This window comes from Mustela lutreola, chromosome 1 (assembly GCF_030435805.1).
Source record: "Mustela lutreola isolate mMusLut2 chromosome 1, mMusLut2.pri, whole genome shotgun sequence".
Classification (NCBI taxonomy): Eukaryota; Metazoa; Chordata; class Mammalia; order Carnivora; family Mustelidae; genus Mustela; species Mustela lutreola.
Window position 1 is genome coordinate 33,594,483 of NC_081290.1, and position 24,501 is coordinate 33,618,983.

The 24,501-nt window shown below is 40.9% G+C and overlaps 1 protein-coding gene across 21 annotated transcripts in view; it reads right to left on the bottom strand.

Annotated features, from left to right (window-relative positions):
* The window catches only part of LIMCH1 (LIM and calponin homology domains 1), a 327,317-nt gene that overhangs the window by 31,403 nt on the left and 271,413 nt on the right, over positions 1-24,501 (bottom strand). For all 21 annotated transcript variants that reach the window (XM_059162648.1, XM_059162610.1, XM_059162639.1 and 18 more), the window contains 5 exons: positions 23,432-23,589; positions 22,806-23,214; positions 19,284-19,502; positions 3,224-3,314; positions 1,865-2,028 (listed from right to left, as the gene is read on the bottom strand). In XM_059162648.1, the coding sequence (XP_059018631.1) occupies positions 1,865-2,028; positions 3,224-3,314; positions 19,284-19,502; positions 22,806-23,214; positions 23,432-23,589 (1,041 nt within the window). The remainder of the gene's footprint in view (positions 1-1,864; positions 2,029-3,223; positions 3,315-19,283; positions 19,503-22,805; positions 23,215-23,431; positions 23,590-24,501) is intronic.

Below are 24,501 nucleotides of genomic sequence, written 5' to 3' on the forward strand. Positions count from 1 at the left end.
CACACACAAATCTCCAAAGGGGGGAAATCCTGCCTGTCCCAATGTCTTCCTACAGTTGAGTTCCTCCTTTCAGACATCTAGACCATTCTTTCATCCTGTATGTATAAAAGTAGGGAATAACTAGAGTCTGAAATCCCCCAAGGGCATTATAGCAATAGGCATTCTCAAGGCTCTACAAGGACAAGAGCACGGTTGGCTCCTTAAGGTCAGGGGCTAGGCCTTCACTGTTGAACATCCAGCATCTGGTACAGTGCCGGGTTCCTATTAAGTGCACAGTCAATATGACCAAGTAAATGATAGATGAACTGGAACTAGATAGACAGGGTCAGTTTTTCACTCTAAAGTGACAGCCCAACTTAGGATGAATTTTTAAAGTTGGAATAGCACCACATAGAGTAAGCCAGTGTGCCAATCCATGGTTCTCTACCTTGGTGGCCTACCAGAATCACCTGGGGGGGGCTTTGAAAAATACAGATGCCTGGGCCCTGCCCCCCCCCCCCCAGTGATTCTGATTTATTTGCTATGCAGCATGCTTGGTGTTTCTAAATTCTAAAAGGCAACCAAGGTTGAGAGCGACTGGCATAAAAGATGAAGACTTTTAGACTGTGCCTTAAAAAAAGAAACCAAATTAATACGAATGAGATGAGACTCCAAGCAAGGAAGAAATTTAATAAAAACAAGACATTAAAACTCATTATATCAGAATAATAATTTTCTAGTTTCCTTGTTATATAGGTCTGGAGGCATCAGAAGCACCATTGTTATAAAACAGGTAAATATTGGAAAGAGAATGTTTCGTAAGCTGCAAATAAGCAACTTCATGCACAGGAAACTAACATCTAACCGCAAAGCTTTAGAACTTATATTCCATTTTTCTTTAAATGTATATAATCCTGCATAATTAAAAAATTATTTAAAATAAAATTTAAAAGATATTGAATGGATACATTCATATCGGTATACATCAATGGTTACTCATAGAGGTAGGTTTCAGTGACTTTTTCCTCTCTGTTGCTCTATTTCTATTTTTAAAAAATTTATATATTATTTTTTATAGGTTTACATATATTACTTAATAGAGTTGTTACATTTGTATGCCCGTTACTATAAGTTACAAAAATGTATAGCTACGGACTATCTGTGGCCTTCCAAAATTCATATGCTGAAATCCTAAACCTCAAGATGGTGGTATGAGGACATGGTGCCTTTCACAGGTGATTCATGAACTTATAAGAGACTCAAGAGACCTCCCTCACCCCACCCACCAAGTGAGGCCACGGCAAGACAGAGATCCGTGAACCAGGAAGTGGATTCTCACCAGACACCTTGACCTTGGCGTTCCAGCCTCCAGAGCTGTGAGAAATAGACTTTTGGTGTTTACAAGCCACCCAGTCTATGATGGTCTGCTGGAGCACCCAATAGGACCTGATGCATACATCTCTCTATATGCATTTGCATCGTTTTATAAGGGACACTTTCTTTTTTTTTTTTCAGGAAAAAAAATACAGATTGAAGACAGGCACAGGTTCGGAGAGAAACTAAATCTTCATTATGAACAAGCACCACTTACAACCGCTCACATCATAAACCAGCTACCTCGTGAAGCCACACTGACTTTGGATTTAACTGCGTTATTTTTTTTTTTTAAGATTTTATTTATTTCTTTGACAGAGACAGATCACAAGTAGGCAGAGAGGCAGGCAGAGAGAGAGGAGGAAGCAGGCTCCCTGCCGAGCAGAGAGCCCGATGTGGGGCTCCATCCCAGGACCCTGAGATCATGACCTGAGCCGAAAGCAGAGGCTTTAACCCACTGAGCCACCCAGGCCCCCTGGATTTAACTGCTTTAGACCACCACGTATTTTACCTTTTGTGACAGCACCAGCTCCACCTTTCCACTCATCTCATCTTCCACTTTCTTCTGGTCTTTTTCTTCTGGTGCATCATTCTTCAGCTGGGCGCTGGAGGAAAACTCCACAAAGGGCACGGTTGGGCTGGATCGGGTCACGGTTGTTGTAAAATGCTGTGGCTCTGGAAATGGAGTTTTGTTCAGAAACATAAAGAAGAAAAACAGAACCATGTAAGGGACCATTTTTCCTGCCATGCCACAAAGTCCGCTGAGCACGCATCCTGCCCTCGGCCGTAGAAAGGTGGACTGCAGTACAATGAGAGGTGGTAAAGAGCCCAAGATGCCAGAATTTTCTAGGCTCTTTCAAGACATAAAAAAAGAAATCACACAACACAAAACACATCAAGGGGCCCCACTAGGGGAAATTTAAATTCTTAATAAGAGTCTCAGAACCAACAAAATGTTGACACAAAATACTACAGTAGGTGGGTTGAGTAGGAGAACATTGAAAGACAGTTTCTGTCCAAAGGGCTGAGTGGCAGCCCAAGTCTTTCTTTCATATTTCAATGCTCCTTTTCAACAGTACATTTTCATAATTGGAATGTGATAAGGATCGTGGGGCACGTATAATGCAATGAAAATCAAGTGTTCTCTGATATATAAGGAAGAATTAGGTATAGTCTAGAGTGAGGGCGTGTATCAAAATGTGGAGGTGCACTCTAGTTTGAAAAAGCATATGCTAAAATTTTTAGTAATGCCATTTAATTTATTTTAAAATTTATTTTAAAATAAAAATTTAAAATTAAGAAATTATTATAAATTACTTTGAAATAATTTGGTATTTAGAAGAAGGTAAGAGCGTTTTAGGCTTGCCAAGAGAAGAAATACGTTAAAAGTACTGAGAAATATAACTTTAGGGAACAGTGGGTCTCTATTCATACTCACTATCCATATGGGGGGCATTACTTAATTCTTTTAAACTATTGACCAGCTTTTTCATTTTAGCGTCTATTTTATGATATAATTTTGATTTATAGCTTTATTATCTAATGATGTTCTGTGTGTTAAAATAGGATCCTCAGTTTTCAGCATAATTTATTTGGGTGAAATATAACCTTTTTGATGACGGAGAATACTTTCAAAAAAACAAAAAATACCACAGTAGCCAAAAGGATGGGCTCCTGTTTCCACAGGAAAAATAAATGACATGGTCATAGATTTCCCCAGGAAGCCTCTAGGTGGCAGCACAATCACACCAGTTATGGAGCCTTGATTTATTATCTTTCTATGGCTCAGTGGGAGAAATTCTGGACTGTTCCCATTGTATCTTAACAGTTACCATGATCTCCCTTAAAACCAGTTTGTCAGGGAACAAACCTGATGGGGCAAGTTCCGTATTCCCTTTCTGTGGTTTTTCGCCATCATTTACATCCTCTTGACTGTTCTGTTCAGTTTCCTCAGTGGCTGCCTGAAAAGACAAAGATTTTTTTCCCTTTTGAATAAATTATCTCTTTGAAAGTTCTAAAAGGTAAAAGATTTCTTTCTTTCTCTCTCTCTTTCTTTCTTTCTTTCTTCCTTCCTTCCTTCCTTCCTTCCTTCCTTTCTTTTTGAATAGTAATTTTTAGGCCAATGAGGTAAAGTGCCTATATGAATTCATACTTTTTCCATTTCCTAGGTAGCCTTCTGGTGAAAAGCTGGATTGGCTGGAAGGAGCTAGTCTGCGAAGGAGAAGAGGAGTCACGTGAGGTCACATGAACCCACTGCCTCCCAACCTCCTCTGACCACCTCAGACACACATCCCACTCTTCCTCTCCCATCACCACTGAATTTTCAAAATCATAGAGACCACCTACTTGCCCCCAAATGCCTTTGGAGTTGGCTTAGGGTCATATCACCAGTTTAAAAAAAAAAAAAATCAAGGTTACAATTAACCTTTCAGTAGCTTGTCTTCAGCACCGATGTCTCTGACTCCTGGCACTGTGGATTTTATTCTTGATGTTTGCTTTCTCTCTGGGCTCTCAAGAACGCTATTGCCTGATTTCTCATTCTCTCTCTCTCTCTACTAAATTTCAACTATTTTCCATCACATTTGAATGACCCTCAAATGTATCAATTATTCTCACGCATTCATCATTACATTCTCTACCCATTTATGAATTGTACTTTCATCTCCAGCCCAAGCGTCCATCGAAGCTTCAGTCTGGCACATTGGTGTCATGGTAAACATGCTAAGTTACCTTCAAATAAGCCCCTCCTCCAAATCTCGCAATTTCTATTTATGAAGTTAATTCTCCCCAGTGCACAAATTAAACTGAAGAGTTTCCTGACTCATATCTTATGAGTGCTCATGATTTGCCAAGTCCTGGTCCTAGCATAATAGTTTTTATTTTATTTTATTTTATTTATTTGACAAAGAGAGACACAGTGAGAGGGAACACAAGCAGGCAGAGAGAGAGGGAGAAGCAGGCTTCCCACTGAGCAGGGAGCCTGATGTGGGACTCGATCCCAGGATGCTGGGATCATAACCTGAGCCCAGGCAGACACTTAATGACTGAGCCACCCAGTCGTCCCTGCAGTTTTCATATCCATCTCTTCCTTTCTGTTTCTATAAGCTAGGGCCCGAGTTGATCCTTGACTTCCATGTCCTTCCACTAGGGGTCTCTCTGACTTGGATCTTGCTATTTAATCCACTTGGCACATCACCATCATAGTCATCTCTTTCAGTAATACCTCAGTTCATCACTTTTATGCCTGTGTTCCTCTCTTTCAGAAGTACTTCCATTTATATGTTTTATGCTTCATTAAATTTATAACATTAAAAAAATTTGGAACAACCTGAATGTCCAACAATTGGAGAATGGTTGAATGAATTATGGTGTATCCATAGAAGGAAATATTACGCAGTCATTAATTGCATCATGGTATTAAACAATAAGTTATATGTGAAAATACTTACTATCTAGTGTTAAGTAAAAAAATGCAAACTGTATATCCAGGTTGATGCCTACATATGCAAGACTTTATATATGCTGTGTTTATACACAAATATACCTGCTAATACATATATAAAAATGTTTGTAAAATACAGGAAATATACTAACATGTTAGAGTGATTGCTTTTAATGTGCTTAATTTTGGAGGACTACTTCTTTATAAATATATTTCTGTATTCCAAATGTTCACCGATAATGCATTGCTTTCTGATTCAGAAAACAAAATCAATGTAATTTTACATTATCTTTAGTTGGGAGCCAATTGATTCCAGAGTAATTCTAAGATTCTCCAACTAATATTATAGTAGTTGCTTCATAAAAGCAGTGGGAAGGATGATAAAATACTGACTAGAATATACTTCAACAACCAAAGAGAACAAATTAATGACTACTATGTTTTCTTGGTCATAGTGTCTTAATTATAAAGGGCTAAAGTTGAATTTTTAAAATATGTATGAAATACTCAGTACATCTTAAATGGTTTTAAGATAAATATTAAAATTAGTTTCAGCAAAGGCATTATTAAATATGTTATAAAATATCCGCACAGGTTCTCAAAAAGCTATGAATTTATTGGTGTCTTAAAAGTTCATGTATTTTACTCATAAATCAAAATTTGTGTTTCAATGAAACAAAATGAAAACTCTTTCTAGTGAATGCATTGGTGGAAACTGTTACCAAATTCTGTAAAAACAAAGAAATTTTATACTTGTGGAGCATAAGGAATAGCACAGAGGACATTAGGAGAAGGAAAGGAAAAGTGAATTGGAGGAAATTGGAGGGGGAGATGAAGCACTAGAGACTGTAAACTCTGAGAAACAAGCTGAGGGTTTTGGAGGGGAAGGGGGTTGGGGGATGGGTGAGTCTGGTGGTGGGTATTAAGGAGGGCAGATATTGCATGGAACACTGGGTGTGTTGCATAAACAATGAATCTTGAAACACTGAAAAAAATAAAATTAATATGTTAAAAAAATGAAAAAATGCAAGAATGGTTCAACATATGCAAAAAAATGTGATACACCATATTAATAAAATGAAGGATAAAAATCATGTGCTCATCTCAATAGATGCAGAAAAAGCATCTGACAAAATTCAACCTCTTTTCATGATAAAAGCTCTTAACAATTAAGGATAGAAGAATGCACCTAAACATAATAAAGGCCATATCTGACATGCTCATAACTAACATTGTACTTACTGGTGGAAAGCTCAAAGACTTTCCTCTAGAATCAGGAACAACCTAGGGTGCCCACTCTCTCCACCTTTATTTAACATAGAACTGAAAGTCCTAGCCAGAGCAATTAGGCAAGAAAAAGAAATAAAAGGCATCCAAATAGGAAAGGGTGAAGCAAAATTACTTGTTTGCAGAGGACATGCTCCTATATACAGAAAGTGCTAAAGATTCCACCAAAAAACTCTTAAAACTTGGGGCGCCTGGGTGGCTCAGTGGGTTAAGCCGCTGCCTTTGGCTCAGGTCATGATCTCAGGTCCCTGGGATCGAGTCCCGCATAGGGCTCTCCGCTCAGCAGGGAGCCTGCTTCCCTCTCTCTCTCTCTCTCTGCCTGCCTCTCTGCCTACTTGTGATCTCTCTCTGTCAAATAAATAAATAAAATCTTTAAAAAAAACCTGTTAAAACTAATAAATGAATTCAGCAAAGTTTCAGGATATGAAATCAATACAAACTATACAAAAAAGAAGAAAATGATCCCATTTACAATAGCATTGTAGAAATAAATTTAACCAAGGTGAGATATCTGTATACTAAAAATGAAAACATTGATGAAGGAATTGAAGAAGGTGCAAGGAAATAGAAAGATAGCTTGTGTTCATGGATTGGAAGAATTAATACTGTGAAAATGTCCATACTACCCAAAGCAATGTACAGATTCAATGTAATTAATCCCTATCAAAATTCCAACGGCATTATTCAAAACAGTATGCTATTGTCATAAAAACAGGCACACAGATCAATGGAATAGAATAGAGAGCCCAGAAATCAACCCACACTTTCACGATCAACTAATTTTTGACAAGAGAACCAAGGACACAAAATGGGTAAAGGATTTCTTTCATAAACGGTGTTGGGAAAACTGGGTCTCTACATATGAAAGAATGAAATTTAATTCTTATCTTACACCATATACAAAAATTAATGTCTACGTGGGATAAAGACTTAAAACTGCAAAACTCCTAGAAGAAGGCAGAGGAAAAGCTCTTTGGCCTTGGCCTTGGCAATGATTTTTTATATATGACACTAAAAGCACAGGCAACAAAAGCAAAAGCAAACAAGCTAAAAAGCTTTTTCACAGCAGAGAAAACAGTTAACAGAATGAAAGGGTAATCTATAGAGTGAGAAAAATATTTACAAATCATACATCCAATGAGGAATTACTAACCAAAATATTTAAGACACTCATATTCCCACAGCCAAAAAAAAAAAAAAAAAGACAAATAAGCCAATTAAAAATAATTAAACAGGTATTTGAAAAGATGCCCGACATCACTAATTATCAGGGAAATCAAAACCACAGTGAGGTATCACCTCACATCTGTTAGGGATGGCTATAACTAAAAAGTCAAAGGTAACAAGTGTTGTCAAGGATGTGGAGACAAGTGAATTCTTGTATATTGATTGTGGGAATGTAAGTTGGTATAGCCATTGTGGAAAATGGTGTGGAGGATCCTCAAAGAATTAAAAATTTTAAAAAAATTATAAATAGAACTATCATATGATCTAGCAATTTCACTTCTGGGTATATATCCGGAGAAAATGAAATCATTATCGCAAAGAGCTATCTGTACTCCCATGTTCATTAAAACATTATTCACAATAGCCAAGATATGGAAACAACCTAAAAGTTGATGGATGAATGGATTAAGAAAATGTGATTTATCAATATTACATTATATGCATAATGAAATACATAAGTAAATGTGATGATATATAAATATTAGTATTATATACAAATATATCATTGGTGTATGTATAATTTTATCTATATACAAATAAATACCTATCTCTTATCTATTTAAACACACACACACAGACACAGACAGCATGGAATATTACTGAGTCATAAGAAAGAAGGAAATCCTGCCATTTGCAACATGGATGAATCTGGAGAACATTAGACTAAGTGAAATAAGCTGGACACAGACAAATATTGCATGATGTCAGTTATATGTGGAATCTAAAAAATTAAAATTAAAAAAGCCGAGCTTGTAGTAATAGAGAGTAGAGTGGCAGTTACCACAGGGTGGGGTATTGGAGGGAAAGGTGAAAGGAAAAAAAAAGGAGAATGGCTGTTGTTAGGGTCTGGGGGGAGGGGACTGTGGGGAGTTATTGTTTAATGGGTAGAGTTTTGGTTTTGCAAGATGAAAAGAGTTCTGGAGATGGATGGGGGTGATGGTTACACATTATGAATGTGCTTAATACCACTCAAGTGTACAAATGCTTAAGATACTAAATTTTATGTTATATGTATTTTACCACAATAACAAAACTGGGGGGGGGGGAATAGCTGTTAAAAAAAAAAAAAGTTTGCAAATTTTCCAAGCTTAAAAAAAAGCACAAAGAAAGTTTGGGCAACAAGCCTTCCAAGCTTCTAAAAGATCTACAATAGCATCTAGTGGCAAAAATTGTGCTTTTTCTTTTGGAGGATGGGGTGATTTCAAACTCCTCATAATTAGATGCACATTTTCTATACCATGTATCAACTCTGGAAGAATAGAATATTAAATTAAAAGATATTTTTAAAACCCTAGGCAGGAAACAAGCAACATATTTATATTACTTGACAGATTTTGTAACTTTAAATATATTAACAAGCCTGAGTTGAATCCCTTTAAAGAGACTTCTATGCATGGAAATAGTTAAAAAGACCAAAGTCTCTTTTATTATATATGTTATATGTACCTGTTGTGTGTGTGTTCGCATTGTCACATGAATGACTGACATAACAGCAGCATTGGAAGACCAACCAGCCTAGCATTACAAAAGAATAAGTCAGATTTTATAATTTAACATACTCCCCCATCACACACAGAGAAATATTAATATGTGGTAGTATTTTTGTTTTATCATGTCCATATATAAAATCCTATCAGAAACACTGATCTCTTAGGTTGTTCCCCAAACTGATTAGATTATAGAAAACTATCTGAAGTTGGAAAACAAATTCATGGATTTAAATACTGACGAACAATGCTTTTGAGAACCGTAGGGTTTCCAATTACTAGAAACAAAATTAAAAAACTACAGACACCAGGCCAAAACCTCCCCACTTCAAAACTGAACAAAGAAATGGGTACAGTTTATAGATCTCAGATGCCATGAATTCTAAGTTGTATTATTTTAGGTACTACGAAGAAAGAAAACACTATCTGTTAAATATGATACACTGTTGACTATAAGATACATACTGATTTAGATACATTCAAATGGGGAAAGTGTGCCACTTGGAATGAAGGGAATAATTCATGAAGTCCTTTAGATGTAATTTATAATGCAAAGGAGACAAAATCCTCCGGCACTACTCGTTAAGGTTTATTTTACGAGCTCATCACATTCCAGTAAGATTTTACTTATGCATGACTAATGGAGCATTTCCATTTCCAAGAATTCTCTGATTTCTGAATGCATTTCTGTATGGCTTACCACTCAAACACTGAGCTTCCCGATGACCCTATTTATCTTCCCTTAAAATGATGCTTTGAAGGGTAGTGACCGTAGCCACCTTGGTGCTTAGTGTAATTACCATGAGTCAGCGCTGTTGGGACCCCTGACACAGATAATCTCACTTGATGCTCGCAGTGAGCTGCTAAGGTATATAATCCAGATGATTCTCTCTGTACAGGTGAGGAGACTGAAGCTCAGGAGGCTCTGTGGTTTATGCAGTGTCCCTGCTAGCAGGCAGGGAAGGTGGGAGCCAGACCCAGCCCTCCGTCATCCGGGTTCGGACTCACGCCCACCTCTACATCGTCCCCTGGTATGTAAAGGTTTTGATTGCTAAGATGCAGTATAAGAATCTGGGAATCCCCAGGTTTTTGCTGAAATGATTCAAACTGTCTTTTCCTCTCCCCTTCTTTGTCATTGATTCTACTCGCCATCCATTTGTTCTGCAAAAGAGAACTCTCAGGGACTCTCTGAACAGGAGGCAATCTAGCTGTCTCCACTTCCAAGGGCAGCTTGAGACCAGACTGCCCCCGGCCACCACCCCCATCTTGGGGCTTTCCACCCAGCCCAGGGTCTGGGGGTCCGAGGTGTATGCAGCACTGGTACAGGGCAGATATGTAATCTATGCTAGGTAAGCAAATGGTCTATGCATTATTTATGGAACTCATACTCTCAAGCTTACTTTGAATTCATACTAGTCATCCAAATCAGGCTATTAGCTAGCAAAATATTCAGGGTAAATTAAGAGAAAAAGCAAGCTATGACCCAATTTGAATAACATGAGCCCATTTAAAAAACATTTTCTATGCCCTGAGAAAAAAGAGGAGAAGGATACACATTTAAAAAAAATCTTAGTATTAATTTCTGAGTGGCTGGAGCAGTATGTAGTTTATATCTCCTTTTTTAAAAAAGATTTTATTGTTTGACAGAGAGAAACAGCCAGAGAGGGAACATAAACAGGGAAAGTTGGAGAGGGAGAAGCAGGCTCCCTGTTAAGCAGGGAACCCGATGCGGGGCTCGATCCCAGGACCCTGGGATCATGACCTGAGCCGAAGGCAGATGCTTAACAGCTGAGCCACCCAGGTGCCCCTATTTTCTTTAATCTTCTGGCATATGTATAGACTATAGCTGACTCTTGAACAAAGGCATAGTTAGGGGCACTGACCCCTCTGCACAGTCAAAAATTCAAGTGTAACTTTTGACTCCTCAAAACTTAACTACTAATAGTCTACTGATGAGCAGAAACTTTACCAATAACATGAACAGTTGATTAACACATATTTTGTGTGTTACATGTATTCCACACAAATTCTTAAAATAAAGTAAGAGAACTAGAGAAAAGAAAATGTTACTAAGAAAATCATAAGGAAAATACATACAGTACTGTATATATTGAAAAAAATCCACATGTAAGTGGACACATGTGCTTCAAACTGTGTTGTTCAAGAGTCAGCTGTGTATGTAATCAAGGGAAATCCCCAAAGACAGTTTAATTAGCTCGTGTCTGGCTCTCGCATCTTGAAGGTTTGTTATTTTTGTACTCACATCACTATTTCAAAGGAAATGAGCTCAAAATTGGCAGTTTTAACCTGATGGACTCCAAAATTTGCCTGAAACAAACCCGCCTTGCTGGAAAAGGCACTTTCCGACCCATACTTTCCTTTGGTTTCAGCTAAACAGGGAGAAGCCTTCCCTACTCCGACGGGTAACACTGTCTCAAGAATGACAACAGCAAGGAAGTAAGATCAGATCCCTGGCCTGAGTAGAAATGAGAGCACAGACAGGTTACAGGGGCCCAATCAGGAGCCGGCTTCTCCTTGACCGAGAACATGATCCAAACTCATTCTACTGTCAGACTTAGCCCTGAGGTCAGGGGCTGGAGAGGGGGGCGGTGGGAGGGGGGGGGAGGTAGCAGTTTCTTGGCCCGAGAGGAATGTGGTCTTGCCACAAAATCTACCTAGCGTCTGGCTGTTCATTCTAACAAGGATCTCACTTGTGGGTTGGCCCCAGAGCAACACTGGAGAAGCAACTGGAAAGACAGAGCAGGAGAGCAGGAACGGTCCCGAGACCCAGAGCTTGGGTGGTCCTGTTCCCAGGACAGAGGAACGACCAGAAGTTGGGCTGATCATTTAACCTCTGTGGGTCGGAAGATGTGATACCCAACGACCTTTCCTCAGCTTCCATTCTGTGACTGAGTGATTTCCTGGCTTCGGTCTCTGGACAGAAGCCTGGAAAATCAGTCTATTTATGTCTTGGCACCAGTGACCCAGGGGTCACATATGCCATGCATGTGTTTCCCCTTTCACTTTTATACCTCTGAGTATCTACTTTCACTGGGTAAAAGAGGATCTGCATGGGGGATCAGAGTCTCCACCCCTTAGCCTTTTCCTTTTTGCCTAAACTTTTCGAACCCACAGTGTGAGGCTCTGGTCCAGGTAAATGGGATAGATTCTTTTTTTTTTTAATTGTCTCTGATGTATCATCTGCAAATGCTTCTTTCCCTAAATACCTTCAATGACTTTTAATTTAACACTCCTCCCATTACTTCTAGATGGAGAAAAACAGTTTGTCAAGAAATGCTTGTTGACATTTGACATTGGAAAGGAATTTTGCAGTGGGTCTCAGTCGTAAGGAAAACAGCACCTACTCAAATGCCTTCCTCCAGCTCTCACTGCTTCAAGAAAGATCGGATTGTCTGTTTTCCTGGATTGGACAAGATTAGTAAGGCACTGAAATTTCCAAGAGGAAGGCCAAGGGCTGATATTATCAAGGTTGAAAAAAAATAGACCTACCTTATTACTTAGCTTGAGAAGACAGACAAAATCGTTTAGAAACCTGCCGGCAACGTTTGGCCCTTGGTCAGGGAGGGAGGATTGCTATAGATTTGGGAGGAAGGAGCTGGCCAGCAGGACTCCCCCCCCACCCCCCACAACCCATGACAACATCGGGATGAGCTGGGGAGGAGGAGTGATCGGCAGGGTCTAGGTGGCAGAGGGAACAGACTTGGGAAAGAGGGAACAACAGGAGGAACAGAAAGACCTGAGGAAGTACCACACGGAGCATCTACAAGGCAGTCGGCCTCCTGGAAAAAGCTATTCACAGCCCTGTGCTTCTTAGTGAATTACAACTGGAACGACGAACAAGCCAAGCTGGACAATGACAAGAAATTCACCCCATTTGTTTGAAATTCACACCCTGTGCAAGATGGCGATTTTTGACGATCTTGCTTTAAACCCAAGAAACTTTATACCTACCCCTTTTCGGGGCTTCTGGAAACGGTACCGTCACTTTCTCCCATTGGTTGTACAACCCTATTAAAAATAACTTAAGGGCACCCCTGTCTGTGAGTCTGACGTCATGCCAAGTGCTTACTCTAGACAGGGATTCTCACACTAACCTTCAGAGGCATATACTACTATTATCTTTGTCTTTAATATAAACTGAGGCTCAGGTAGGGCTTAGATCTTTGACCTACTACATGAAGTACTCTAGGTATTTTAGGAAAGGGCCATTTTTGGTACCACAGAGGAAGGAAGAGAGTCAAATGCAAATTCAGCTCCTATGAAGTCCTATGAAGAAAACTCTGGACTAGCTTTGAGGGCGACAGAAACATCTCTCTGAGCAGGATAAAGCCCTCATCAGCTAAGAAGACCTTCCAACTTATTTTCCAATCCTGGATTCCAGGAGTCTGTATTTGTGCTAGGACATGGTTTTCTTACAGAAGCCAATATTTTAAAACACAAAATAAAACAAAAAGGTTTCTGCGGGGAAATATCTCAGGGGTAACCAGGTCAGGTCTTGGGAGACCGGACCCCTTTGCTTAGAATATGTAACATCCTAGTCAACCGCATCACACTGTAGCCCTGTGACCACTCCTGGAATCTTCTTGTGGCTTCTTTACCACTGTCCAAGCCTTTGCTTCTGCCGTTCCCAACGTGTGGAATAACCTGCTCCATTCCAATGCAAATCCCACACCCAAGGTCAAGTTTCCAAACCATGTCCCACACAAAACCTTTCCCACTAACTCCAACCATAAGGATCTTACCTGTTCTCTGCAAAGCTTCCAACCCGCTAGTCTTCTGACCATATTATCTAGCACTTAATTAAACTTTACTTTATATACTTTTCTGGCTGCTTTATAAAAACTGCCCTCCCAGCAAGTTTATGAGATTTTTTTTTTTCTTCCCTGCTTCAAAAATGGGGCAGAGAATAGTCCTTAATTCAGGCTTATCGGTGACCAGGCAACCAACTACTGGCAAAGTAACTGTCGTCACTGTGTCATTACCTGACAGGTGATTCAGCTGAGGATGATGTGGAGTTTGCTGGTATCAATAGATACAGCCAGAGTATTAAAAAATAATAATAATAACACGCTTAACTTCATTGAGGCTCCATTTCTTAAGCGAGAGAGCAACGGTCCCGAGAGTTTTAAATGAGAAAGGTGAGGGAGAAAGAAACCAGAGAGAGGACATAATATCGCACAAAAGTGGCCGTGCTGGCCCCAGAGGCTGAGAGTCCAACCTCAGCCTGTCCCCCACAACGGGAGTCTTGCGGTCACCCTCCCCTGCCGCCCTGCTTCATGGTCTGAATGGACACTCCTGCCTACGGCTGCCATGCCCTTTGAGCAGTTCCAGCTCGCCCTGGACAGCTGTGACATTTTGGTGGTGGGGGAGGTTACTCCTCTGTAAAGAGTGTATCTGTTGGGAATGCAGTTTTTGGAAGAAAGACGCCATTTAAAGAGAACACTATTCCTTTGACGGCCCCGCAGAATGGGGCACATGCATGAGAAAATAGCGCATCGAGTCCAAGCTGGTCTCCGGCCCGGCAGGGGGGAGGCTCTGAGGGGCAGCCCCTCTGTTTTAGGTGGTCCCCCTATTTTGCCATGACCACCGAATTCCACCACTTCAACGGGAATACACCAGCTGTAACATAGTCAAGAAATGCTTTTCTTGGAATACAGGCAAGGACATGAAGTGAGGCGTCGGTTTATTGGGAGAAGACATGCTTCTCAAATGACTCTTGGAATAACACATTGGGAACGGAAAACTTTTGGTGTTGTAAGTTGTGAGTATGAAGACTGTTTTAATAATGAGCCTGCATTCTGCGTAGGAGAGCTGACCTCTTGGCTTACAGTCTAACAGATGCATACAGGTAGTGATTTATCCAGAAAATACTGTTCTAGCCCCTGCCATAGTTGAGTCAAGGGCCTGGAGTATAGAGTCGGGGAAAGAAAGGATACTTCCTATTCAGAACCACCATGGCTTCTGAACTAGAAATGACTCCAAACAGGGTGGTTTTTCTTTCTTTCCTTTTCCTTTCTTTAAAAAGATTTGTTTCTTTGGGGCACCTGGGTGGCTCAGTGGGTTAAAGCCTCTGCCTTTGGCTCAGGTCATGATCCCAAGGTCCTGAGATCGAGTCCTGCATCAGGTTTTCTGCTCAGTGGGGAGCCTGCTTTCCCCCCTCTCTCTCTGCCTCTCTCTCTGCCTACTTGTGATCTCTGTCAAATAAATAAATAAAATCTTTAAAAAAAGATTTGTTTCTTTGAAAGAGAGAGAGAGAGAAGGAGGGAGAGAGAGCACATTTGGGCAGGGCAGAGGGAGAAGGAGAAAGAATCTGAAGCAGACTCCACATTGAGCACAGAGCCCGACGCCGGGCTCCATCTCACGACCCTGAGATCATGATCTGTGCTGAAACCAAGAATCAGATGCTTAACCGACTATGCAACCCAGGTAGCCCCAACTCTAGGCAGTTTTTTTTCAAGTAAGAGATCTATAAAGGAAGAGGCTCCCAGGCTTTTCCAAGAGTTTGGACCTACATCTTGAGTCTGTCCAGGATCAGGCTGTTTCAGGGGAAGAAAATCCACCAGGCCACCTTTTGTTTGGGGCTTTTCTTGTTATACTGTATACATTACTGAAGTAAGATGATTTCTTTCAAACTATCTAATTTTGCTTCTCTTCAAACAAGACACTTTTGGGGATATACAATCAATGTGAAATGTTTCAATCCATCTTCTCTTGGCCTTTAGGGAAGTTAACTACTATTAAAGTGGAAAATACCTGTCATTAAACAGAAAACAGGCTATTTTTTAATTTGCTAACTGTAAAAATAAGAATATGACTCATTATCAAGAATGAGTATATTTTTAAAGGGAGGCTATACTGCTCTAAAAACAAATCAACCCCCTTTTCTTCGGAGTCTTCTGCTTAATGCCACCAGTAAAGCTTTTTTTTCCCCAAAGGGTTAAAAACTTAGAACAAGAGAAATTAAATAGTTGGTTTAGGAGGTTTAGGCATTATACCATCTAGTCTCGTCACTTATTCCTTTAACTTCAATCAGGAATAAAATCCATTCATTGAAGGGCAGGGTTTCCCCCAAACTCAAACAACAAAACGGCCAGAGGGCAGAACTGGTAAGAGATAAAATGTAGGCATGTGCCTGACTGTACACCCCTCAGGGTTTGTTCTTATAATTTATCTGCTGGGCCTAAGTAAGCCCTGTGTACCTCTATTATGTGGCAAGTGTCATGGACCAAGCATGACACCGACACTGTTGCTTTTGCAAAGTATAATGAGAAAGAGCTGAGCTTCACAGTACATGCAAAGGGCCTGTGACCCTAGTAGTCAAACTGAGTCATGGAATGGTACTGATCAGGGAACTTCAGAAATGCTTAACACTAAGTCTGGCAAAAGACAAATAAGAACAGAATTACTAATTGTCCCAGAAAAGCAATTCTACCACTATAATATCTAATTAATTACAGAAACTTCTAATTTAAAATTAAGAGCATATATGGACTCTACCAGTAAAGTTCCCATGCTAGTCGCAAAACTCAATATTTCGTCTTATGATAATTAGTAAAAATTCTTCAGAGATGATAACATTTATGCAAATGAAAAGTGAAATTAAATTCCATGTTGAGAGACTCAGCATTTGCCTGGATCACAAAACTTTGCTCCTGGAGACCAGTAAATGTGTTACCATGTGAGGAAATTGTTTTGGTTTATTCCCCTTTGCAACTCCATAGGACTTGAGCACCGTGGGGAAGAATTACATCCTCTTAGCTCCTCTGAGAAAACACATTTCATTCTTCCTCAAAAGAAAAATCTCAGAATGAAACTGGACCATTATCTTACACCACATATAAAAATTAATTCAAAATGGATTAGGGGCTTAAACATCATACCAAAAACCATAAAATATTTAGAAGAAATTATAGGCAGTAAGTTCCTTGACATTTGTTTTAGCAGTATTTGTTTGGACAAGTCTCCTCAGGGTAACAAAAGCTACAATTGAAAAAAAACAGAACAAAACCAGGATTACATCAAACTGAAAAGCTTTTGTGCAACAAAGGAAACCATCAGCAAATGAAAAGGCAACCTACTGAGTGGGAGAAGATACTTGTAAGTCATACATCTGATATGGAGTTAATATCTGAAATATACAAATAATTTATATAACAATATAAAAAAAACTAATTTAAAAATGGTGAGAGGACTTGAATAGATACTTTCCCCAAGAAGACATACATATGGCCAACAGGCACATGAAAAGATGTTCAACATCAGTCATCATCAGGGAAATGCAAATCAAAATCACAACGAGCTATCAGTTCACTCCTGTCAGATTGGCTACTATCGAAAAGACAGAACATAAGAATTGGCAAGGATGTAGAGAAAAGGGAATCTTTGTGCAGAGTTGATGAAAATGCAAATGGTGCAGCCACTGTGGAAAACAGGATAAAGGGCCTTCAAAAAATTAAAAATAGAACTACCTTATGATCAAACAATTCCACTTCTGGATATTTATCCAAAGTAAATGAGACACCAATTCAAAGAGATATATGCACCCCTATGCTTATTGCTGTATTATTTATAAAAGCCAAGATACGAGACAATGGATAGCTAAGTGTCCATTGATAGACGAATGGATAAATAAGATGTGGTATATAGGTAAAATAGAATATTACTTAGCTTTGAAAAAGGAGATCTTGCCATTTGAGACAACATAGATGGACGTAGAGGGTGTAATGCTAAGTGAAATAGGTCAGGCAGAGAGAGACAAATACTGTATGCGGATTCCAAAAAACAAAACAAGTGAAAAACAAAACAGACTCCTAGATAATGGAAGCAAACTGTCTGAAACCAGAGTGGGGTGGGGCTTGGGGGGCAGAAAAAATAATTTCAGGGGATAAAGAGAGACAAGCTCCCAGGAATAAAATAAGTAAGTCATGGGGATATAATGTTCAGATAGGAAATACAGTCAAGGATATTGTAAAAACTTTGGATGGGGGTGGATGGTAACCGGGCTTATTGTGGGCATCGATCGTAATGTGTAAAGATCTTGAATCACTATGATGTACACCTGAAATTAACAGGATAGGATATGTCAAGTGTGCTACAATTAGAAAAAAAGATAAGAGACAAGAAGGTGTCTCCAGGGATAAGCAAAATGAGACCCAGTCCACTGGTGAGTTTAGCTAGTTGGGTCTTCTAACTCAGCCTTGGAAACAGAAGACAAGTTCCCTTGGGGGTCAAACCTTCCTAGGCTCTGGGGGTAAAATCATGACAGTGTCCCCCATCCTTTGTAATTCCAACCCAAACGCTATCAATGAAAACTGCAGAAATCAGCGTCTGGTGAGGACGAACGAGGTTGTGCGGAATCCAGTGTGCACCCTAAAAGCTGGGCTGTGTCTGTGGCCGTGAAAGTTTGGGTCTGAGCCGCCATACCAGCGTGAGCCCTTCGGGGGAGAGACCTAAGAAAGGGTCATCTTTCCGACTCTGTTTTACATACCAAACCAGCAAACAGAATAGAAAATTGAGTTTTCTCTCCTGTAATTGTTGAATCGCCTGACATTTTGCAGCTTGGCTATTCAATAGTTGCTTCCAATTGTTCTGAATTTAAGGGGCTAAGCTAAGCACACCTTTTATCGCTGTTAGTGTTTGGGGGGCTTTTTGTTTGTTTTTAAGCTAATAAGACAGATATCCTTTTATACATACTGTCAAGGATGGAAAGCCAGGTTCTTAGGGCACCAGTCATTTTCATAGTGCATAAATAGGTTCTGATGGGGAACAAATAATGGGTGGAGAAAAGTATTTTAGAGATTTATTTATTTTTCTATAACACTAGATACCAAGAATGTGAAGACAAAAAGAAGTTTCTCTTATTCATAAGTGATAATATAACTTCTATTATACCCCACCAACTGGGGTTGAATTGCGTCTCCTACAGCCCCCCAAATTCATATGCTGAAGTCCTAACTCCTAGTACCTCAGAGTGGGACCTTCCTTGGTATAGTATCATTGCAGGTATAATGGGTTAGGGTTAGCTGCGGCCACAGTGGAGTGGACTGGGCCCAGGATGTCTGGTGTCCTTATAAAAAGGGGAGACTTGGACACAGACAAGTACGCAGATGGAATGCCACGTGAAGAAGAAGGCACAGATCAGGGGAAGCCTTCTACAAGCCAAGGAATACCAGAAAGTGCTAGCAAACCACCAAAAAGTAGCAGAGAGACGTGGAACAGAGTCTTCCTCACAGCCAACAGAAGGAACCAACCCTGCCAATACCTTGAATTTGGACATCTGGCCAGCATGACTATGAAACGATTAATTTCTGGCGTTTAAGCTACTCCGTTAGCTTTGTTAGGCAGCCTTAACAAAATATTATACCCACAGAGAGAGCAATGGTGATTATCAAGACCTACTTATTTTTAAAAATAGGTTCTTTTGCAGTGGGATTAGCCCCAAAAGGAAAAGAAAAGTGTGTTCTTACTCTTAGTTCTTGGGCAACAGAATTTGGCTTCTTTATGCTGATCTCAATGCTACTGTTGCCTTGTTTGAGCTCCACTAGGGACCCATGCACTCTGGCCACACCTTCAAACATCTGGGATTTGGTTAACGAGGGGGCAGGGGCCACCGCAGGACCTTCTTTCTCCTTCTCCATCTTGTCACCATGAACTGTTTCTCCATTCACGCTGACTTTCCCATCTACCTATAGGAAACACAAGGAACAAAAACAGATGCTATTTCCCAGTGGAAGACTATAACAATGAAAGAACACATTTAGAGTCACAGTAAAACATTACCGTTTATTAATCATAGTCCAGCACAAAATAAGGTCTCTCGTATGCTTCCATCGGTTCTAGAAATGAAGGCTCTATGGGCCTCTTTAAAAGGTCATCTGTCTTCTCAGGCCCCTTCATTTTGGATTAAATTTCGTGACTGCCTTACTCGGAGTGTGCTCTTACTTTAGAGTATACCCTCAGACACTCATAATGCACTCTATGTTAATTAATTGATTTTAAATAAAATTTTAAAAAATAAAGTGTAGGAAACCAAGGAGTCTTAAGCATAAATACACACCACAAACCTGGATTGTAGCACTTCATTTAAATTCTGAATGCTATGCCAGAGTTTTGAGGCTTTTTTTTTTTTTTTCCTGGGTAGCCTACAAATTAGGTAGAACCCACCTAGGTCAGGAATCTTCTACAGCTTATCCTGTGGTAAGGGGGCAATGGGTACATTTTTGCAAGCTAACATGAGGGCCCCTGGCCGGATGCTATGCTAAATCACAGTAAATCCCTATCTGCAGTTCATTTTCCAATCCCAATTTTCTCAAGAACAAAAGGCCATACACATTAAAATATTTTTGCTTTGTTCCCACGTCTAGGGAAGGTGGTAAAGGCAAGAAAGGAGGAGCCGAGGGGGTGGTTAATTAGTCTGGCTTATTGAACGGCATCTAGAACTTTCTGTCTTTAAGCCTGAGGTAATGGATAGAGAGGTTATGGGAGGAAGCTCTGCCCTCTGACAGCCTCAGGTTCAATCCTGGCTCTACCATTTCAAAACCACATAATATTGAACAAGTGTCTTCTCCTCTGTGTTCAGGGTCCCCGTCTACCAAGTTTATAATAACTGCATTTCCCTGCTAGTGCCACTGAGGGGATTTTTATGGGTTAACATATGTGCAGAGTTTGGAAGAATATCTGGCACGTTTTATGTATATAAATATTAGCTATTATTTTTACGAGACTTTCTAAAATCCTTCAAAAGGAATCATGGAAGGCCAGATATTAGTTACAGCTTATTTACCTTAAGCCAGTGGCTTGCGTAATTTATTGTCTGTGAGCCATAAGAAGAAACTTAAACCACAACTAAGCACACCCAAGTAAATATAGCTGAATAGGAGTTTTTGTAAAACAGTATTTATTTTTATTATGTGTGATGTACCAGACTTTTTTTTAACCCCTCGTATTTTACTTTATTTTAAAAATTACTGATACCAAGCCACTAAACCGATTTCATAACCCAGCAATAGGTAGCAAATCTCACTTTGAAAAACATGGACTTAGGGGCACCTGGGTGGCTCAGCTGGTTAAGTATCTACCTTCAGCTCAGGTCACGATCCCAGGGTCCTGGGATCGAGCCCCACATTAGGCTCCTTGCTCAGCAGTGAGCCTGCTTCTCCCTCTCCCCACTGCTCGTGCTCTCTCACTCTCTCTCTAATAAATAAATAAAATCTTTTTTTAAAAAAGAGGTAGAAAAACACTACCCTATACTATTTCATTTTATTTTTCTTTACTCTTAATTCTGTCCTGGGAAACGAAGTCTGTATTCTATGTCTCCCTCTCCCCACTGTCCTACTCACAAGAAAACACACATACACACCCACACCCCTCTTAGCTTCTGTCCTGGCATTATCTAGTAACAACTTTCCACATACTACCTTTGACCATAACGGGGTTCACCCGCTCAGTCGCAGGGCTGTGATTAGGGCTGATAAGCCAAGCCTGTAATGACTCAAGGGCTCATTAGTGGTCAAGAGTGAACCCCAGCTCTAAGATCTCTACTCGGTTCTTCTCCATGAATACTCTTGCGGGAGACTTAAACATTATTTTTGCCACAACGGTGAGAGACAGGGTTTCCTCAGGACCAAAATCTTGCCATCAAGTCATCTGTCATAACTCTTCTGTTTAAATGATCACCTCGCACTATTTATATAAAGGAGGGGAAGTGGACATCTGGATTATCTGATCAGAGGCCTCAGATACCAAGTTAAATAAATGTATTTCTTACCCCCATTGTGGGCCACCTCAACATCAAACCTTCCTTCATGAAATATCACAGAAGGTTCTGGAAAGGTCATGGGCCCTGGGTGAAGGAGAGGTGGTGCCGTACTAGGCAGCATACTGAGCATGTCTGGGGACATGCTTATCTGTGTGTGAGCCTTCACGATGAGTAGCTCATTTCCTCAGGAAAACGCATGTATATATTCAATAAGAGCTACGCCCCGGGCACCGAGGCCAGGCTCCCAGGACAAAGCTGTGGACAACAAAGACACAGCCCCAGTCCTTCGAGGGACACAAATCTCAACTCAACACAGATGAGACATCCAGGATTCCCTTCTTTTGTTCTATTGAAGCCTAAGGCACAGACTTTCAAGATCCATTCTGAGTTACTTAATCAGAAAGTGTATATACAGTTTGGTTCCCTCTGAAATTCAATAGGAAGATACATGACATCACATTGCTCAACTAGTTTAGCCAAGTAATCTTTCTTTATAGTCATGTGCCCCTGTCTCCTGCTGATGAATTCCACCTCTGTCTTCTATTAAGAACCCATGTGGTGTGCAGGGACAATGAGAACTGATTTTTCTTTGTAGTCAGAAGAGCTTAAGTCAAAGAACGAGTGTTTCCTTGGGATATGAGGGAAAACACCAGAAATCGAGGCAGTGGAAAGACATTTGGTGGTCATAGGTTCTTTGGTTCTGGAACATTACATAGTCATTGGTAGAAAACAACCTAGTTTCTTTCCCCTTTAAAAATATTCGTAAAATCCTGTCTCATCTGAGAATCAAATACATCCCATGCTCCTATGTATTCCTTGTATTGTCTCTTTCCTTTTGCAATTGTAGCATCTTTCTGGATATGATGTCAAATTCTTTAAAAAGAAGAGGTAGCTGCATATACTTCTACTTAAACCAAAGGCAATGACAATTTGGTTTGGAGGAATTCACTCTACCTCCACAGGGCTGGAGATCCCCAAGGTTTTACTGAATTTAGTGTTGGGGACCACTACTCTAGAGAGACACGCCATTATATCGAACTGGGAAACACACCTCGCTCCTTTAACTATTTGCAAAGCAAATCTCCTGAGACATAAACTTCACAGTCATCAACGGTAATACATATCATTTCTGTTTGATCAACAGAATTGCATCTTCTTGGGGACAAGATGCTTCTTTCCGTTAATTACCCAGAGTTCACTTTTGGTTCTCCTCTTAAGGAATGCATCCTACCTTAAAGGTCTTCAGAACCTCTTGCGAGTTTTTGGGCTGGGAATAAGGCTTGGGTGTCAGCATAGGCACAGCTTTGGGGGTGACAGTTTTGCTTGGAGACCCGCTGCCTGCTGGCGTGCTGGTGTCCAGAACGCTGGTCCGAGTGATGGTGGTCTCCACAGTGGCAGTGAACTTGGGTGGGGGCAGTGACTGTCGCCGCAGGTACTTCATGGGGCTAGGGTCATTCAGGAAGGGGGTTAAATTTGGCTCTGTGGAATGGCTTCTTTCCAGAATTTTTGGCATCTCCAAGCGTTCGAGAACAGCCTCGCTGATGGTGAACCGCTCGATGTATTGTTGAAGGATCCCCTCTGCCTCTTCCTGGGACCGTGCGTTCTTATAGGCTTCATGCAACTCCCTCTCTCGCCGCTCTCTAAAGGATGGGTGAGGGAGGGGAAGCAAGCACAGAGTCAACCGTCACAAAAATTGCAAAGACAACCTTGGCAGCAGCCAAGGCTGAGCCGAAGGGGGAGCCCAGGGAGTCTGTGATGCTGGCATCAGAGCCTTTGTGATAACCAACGATTTTTAGAAAAAGCACATCTAGATACCATTGCACATGGACAACAATGATGACGACAGAAAGGACTCACTTTTCTTGAACAATTTCTCTGTAGGTTTTGATGCTTTTCCTTCGTTCACTTGTTCCGTCCTCTCCAGCCAGTAACTTCTCCATTTTCTTTCTTTCTTCCTCTTTCTTGATTAAGTCCTGAGAAGCACTTCTTCTACGGCTCTTCCAGCGAGCCAGGTCCTAGGGGGTAGGGGGCAAAGGGTCAACAGAACGTACTTCCACAGGCCTGCACACAACTCCATTTCTACTCTGCAGAGTGGAGTGGGCACTGACTATGGGCCCACCCCGAAGTGAGGCCAGGCCTACTCAATCCAGGGTAAGTTTGGTGGGAACAGGGATGCCCCAGAGGCAGGAAGCATTCCCATAGAACCACAGTATCCAGAGCGGGCCAGCACCCTCATTTACACATGATAATGGGAACTACGCCATCACATCTCATATCAGCTGCTAAATTTTAAAGTATTGCTTCACAGGGCACCGTAAGAAGCTTCGTTTCCTCCAGTGTATGACCTGCACATTGTGAATGGACTTGCTGACAAGAGAATGGGAGGAATCAACCACAGACCGACACAATTCGCTCAGGGAAGGAACAAAAGGCAGAAATAATGATTTCTGGGACGCTGGAGTCAGATGGGTGGGATCAAAGCTGTGGGAGAGGGTCTCGGTGCCACCTGTTCCCATGCTTTGGGATCTCAGCATGTTTGTCAGCCTCTCTACACCTCAGTTTCCTGATCCCTAAAATGAGGATGACAATGACAGGTCCTCTTCCCAGCCTATGGCGAGGGTTAAATGACATAGTGCCTACAAGGTGCCAGCTCGATAAACGGTAGACCCGATTCTTACTACATTTCATGGACTTGAACTTTTCTGACTGAGGGTGCGCTCAAACCCGCAAGGGCAACCTCGGAGAGCTCTGGGAAGACCACAGGGAAGAATCCAGGCCCCCCCCCCCCCCCCCCCCCCCCCCCCGTTATCCCGTCTCCCAGCTCTTCTCCGCACTGGCTCTTCCCTGGTTCTCATCCTGGCTCCCTCCCTCACTAGCTGTGAGACTTTGGACAAGTTACTCAGCTGTTCTGGGACTCATCTGTGGAA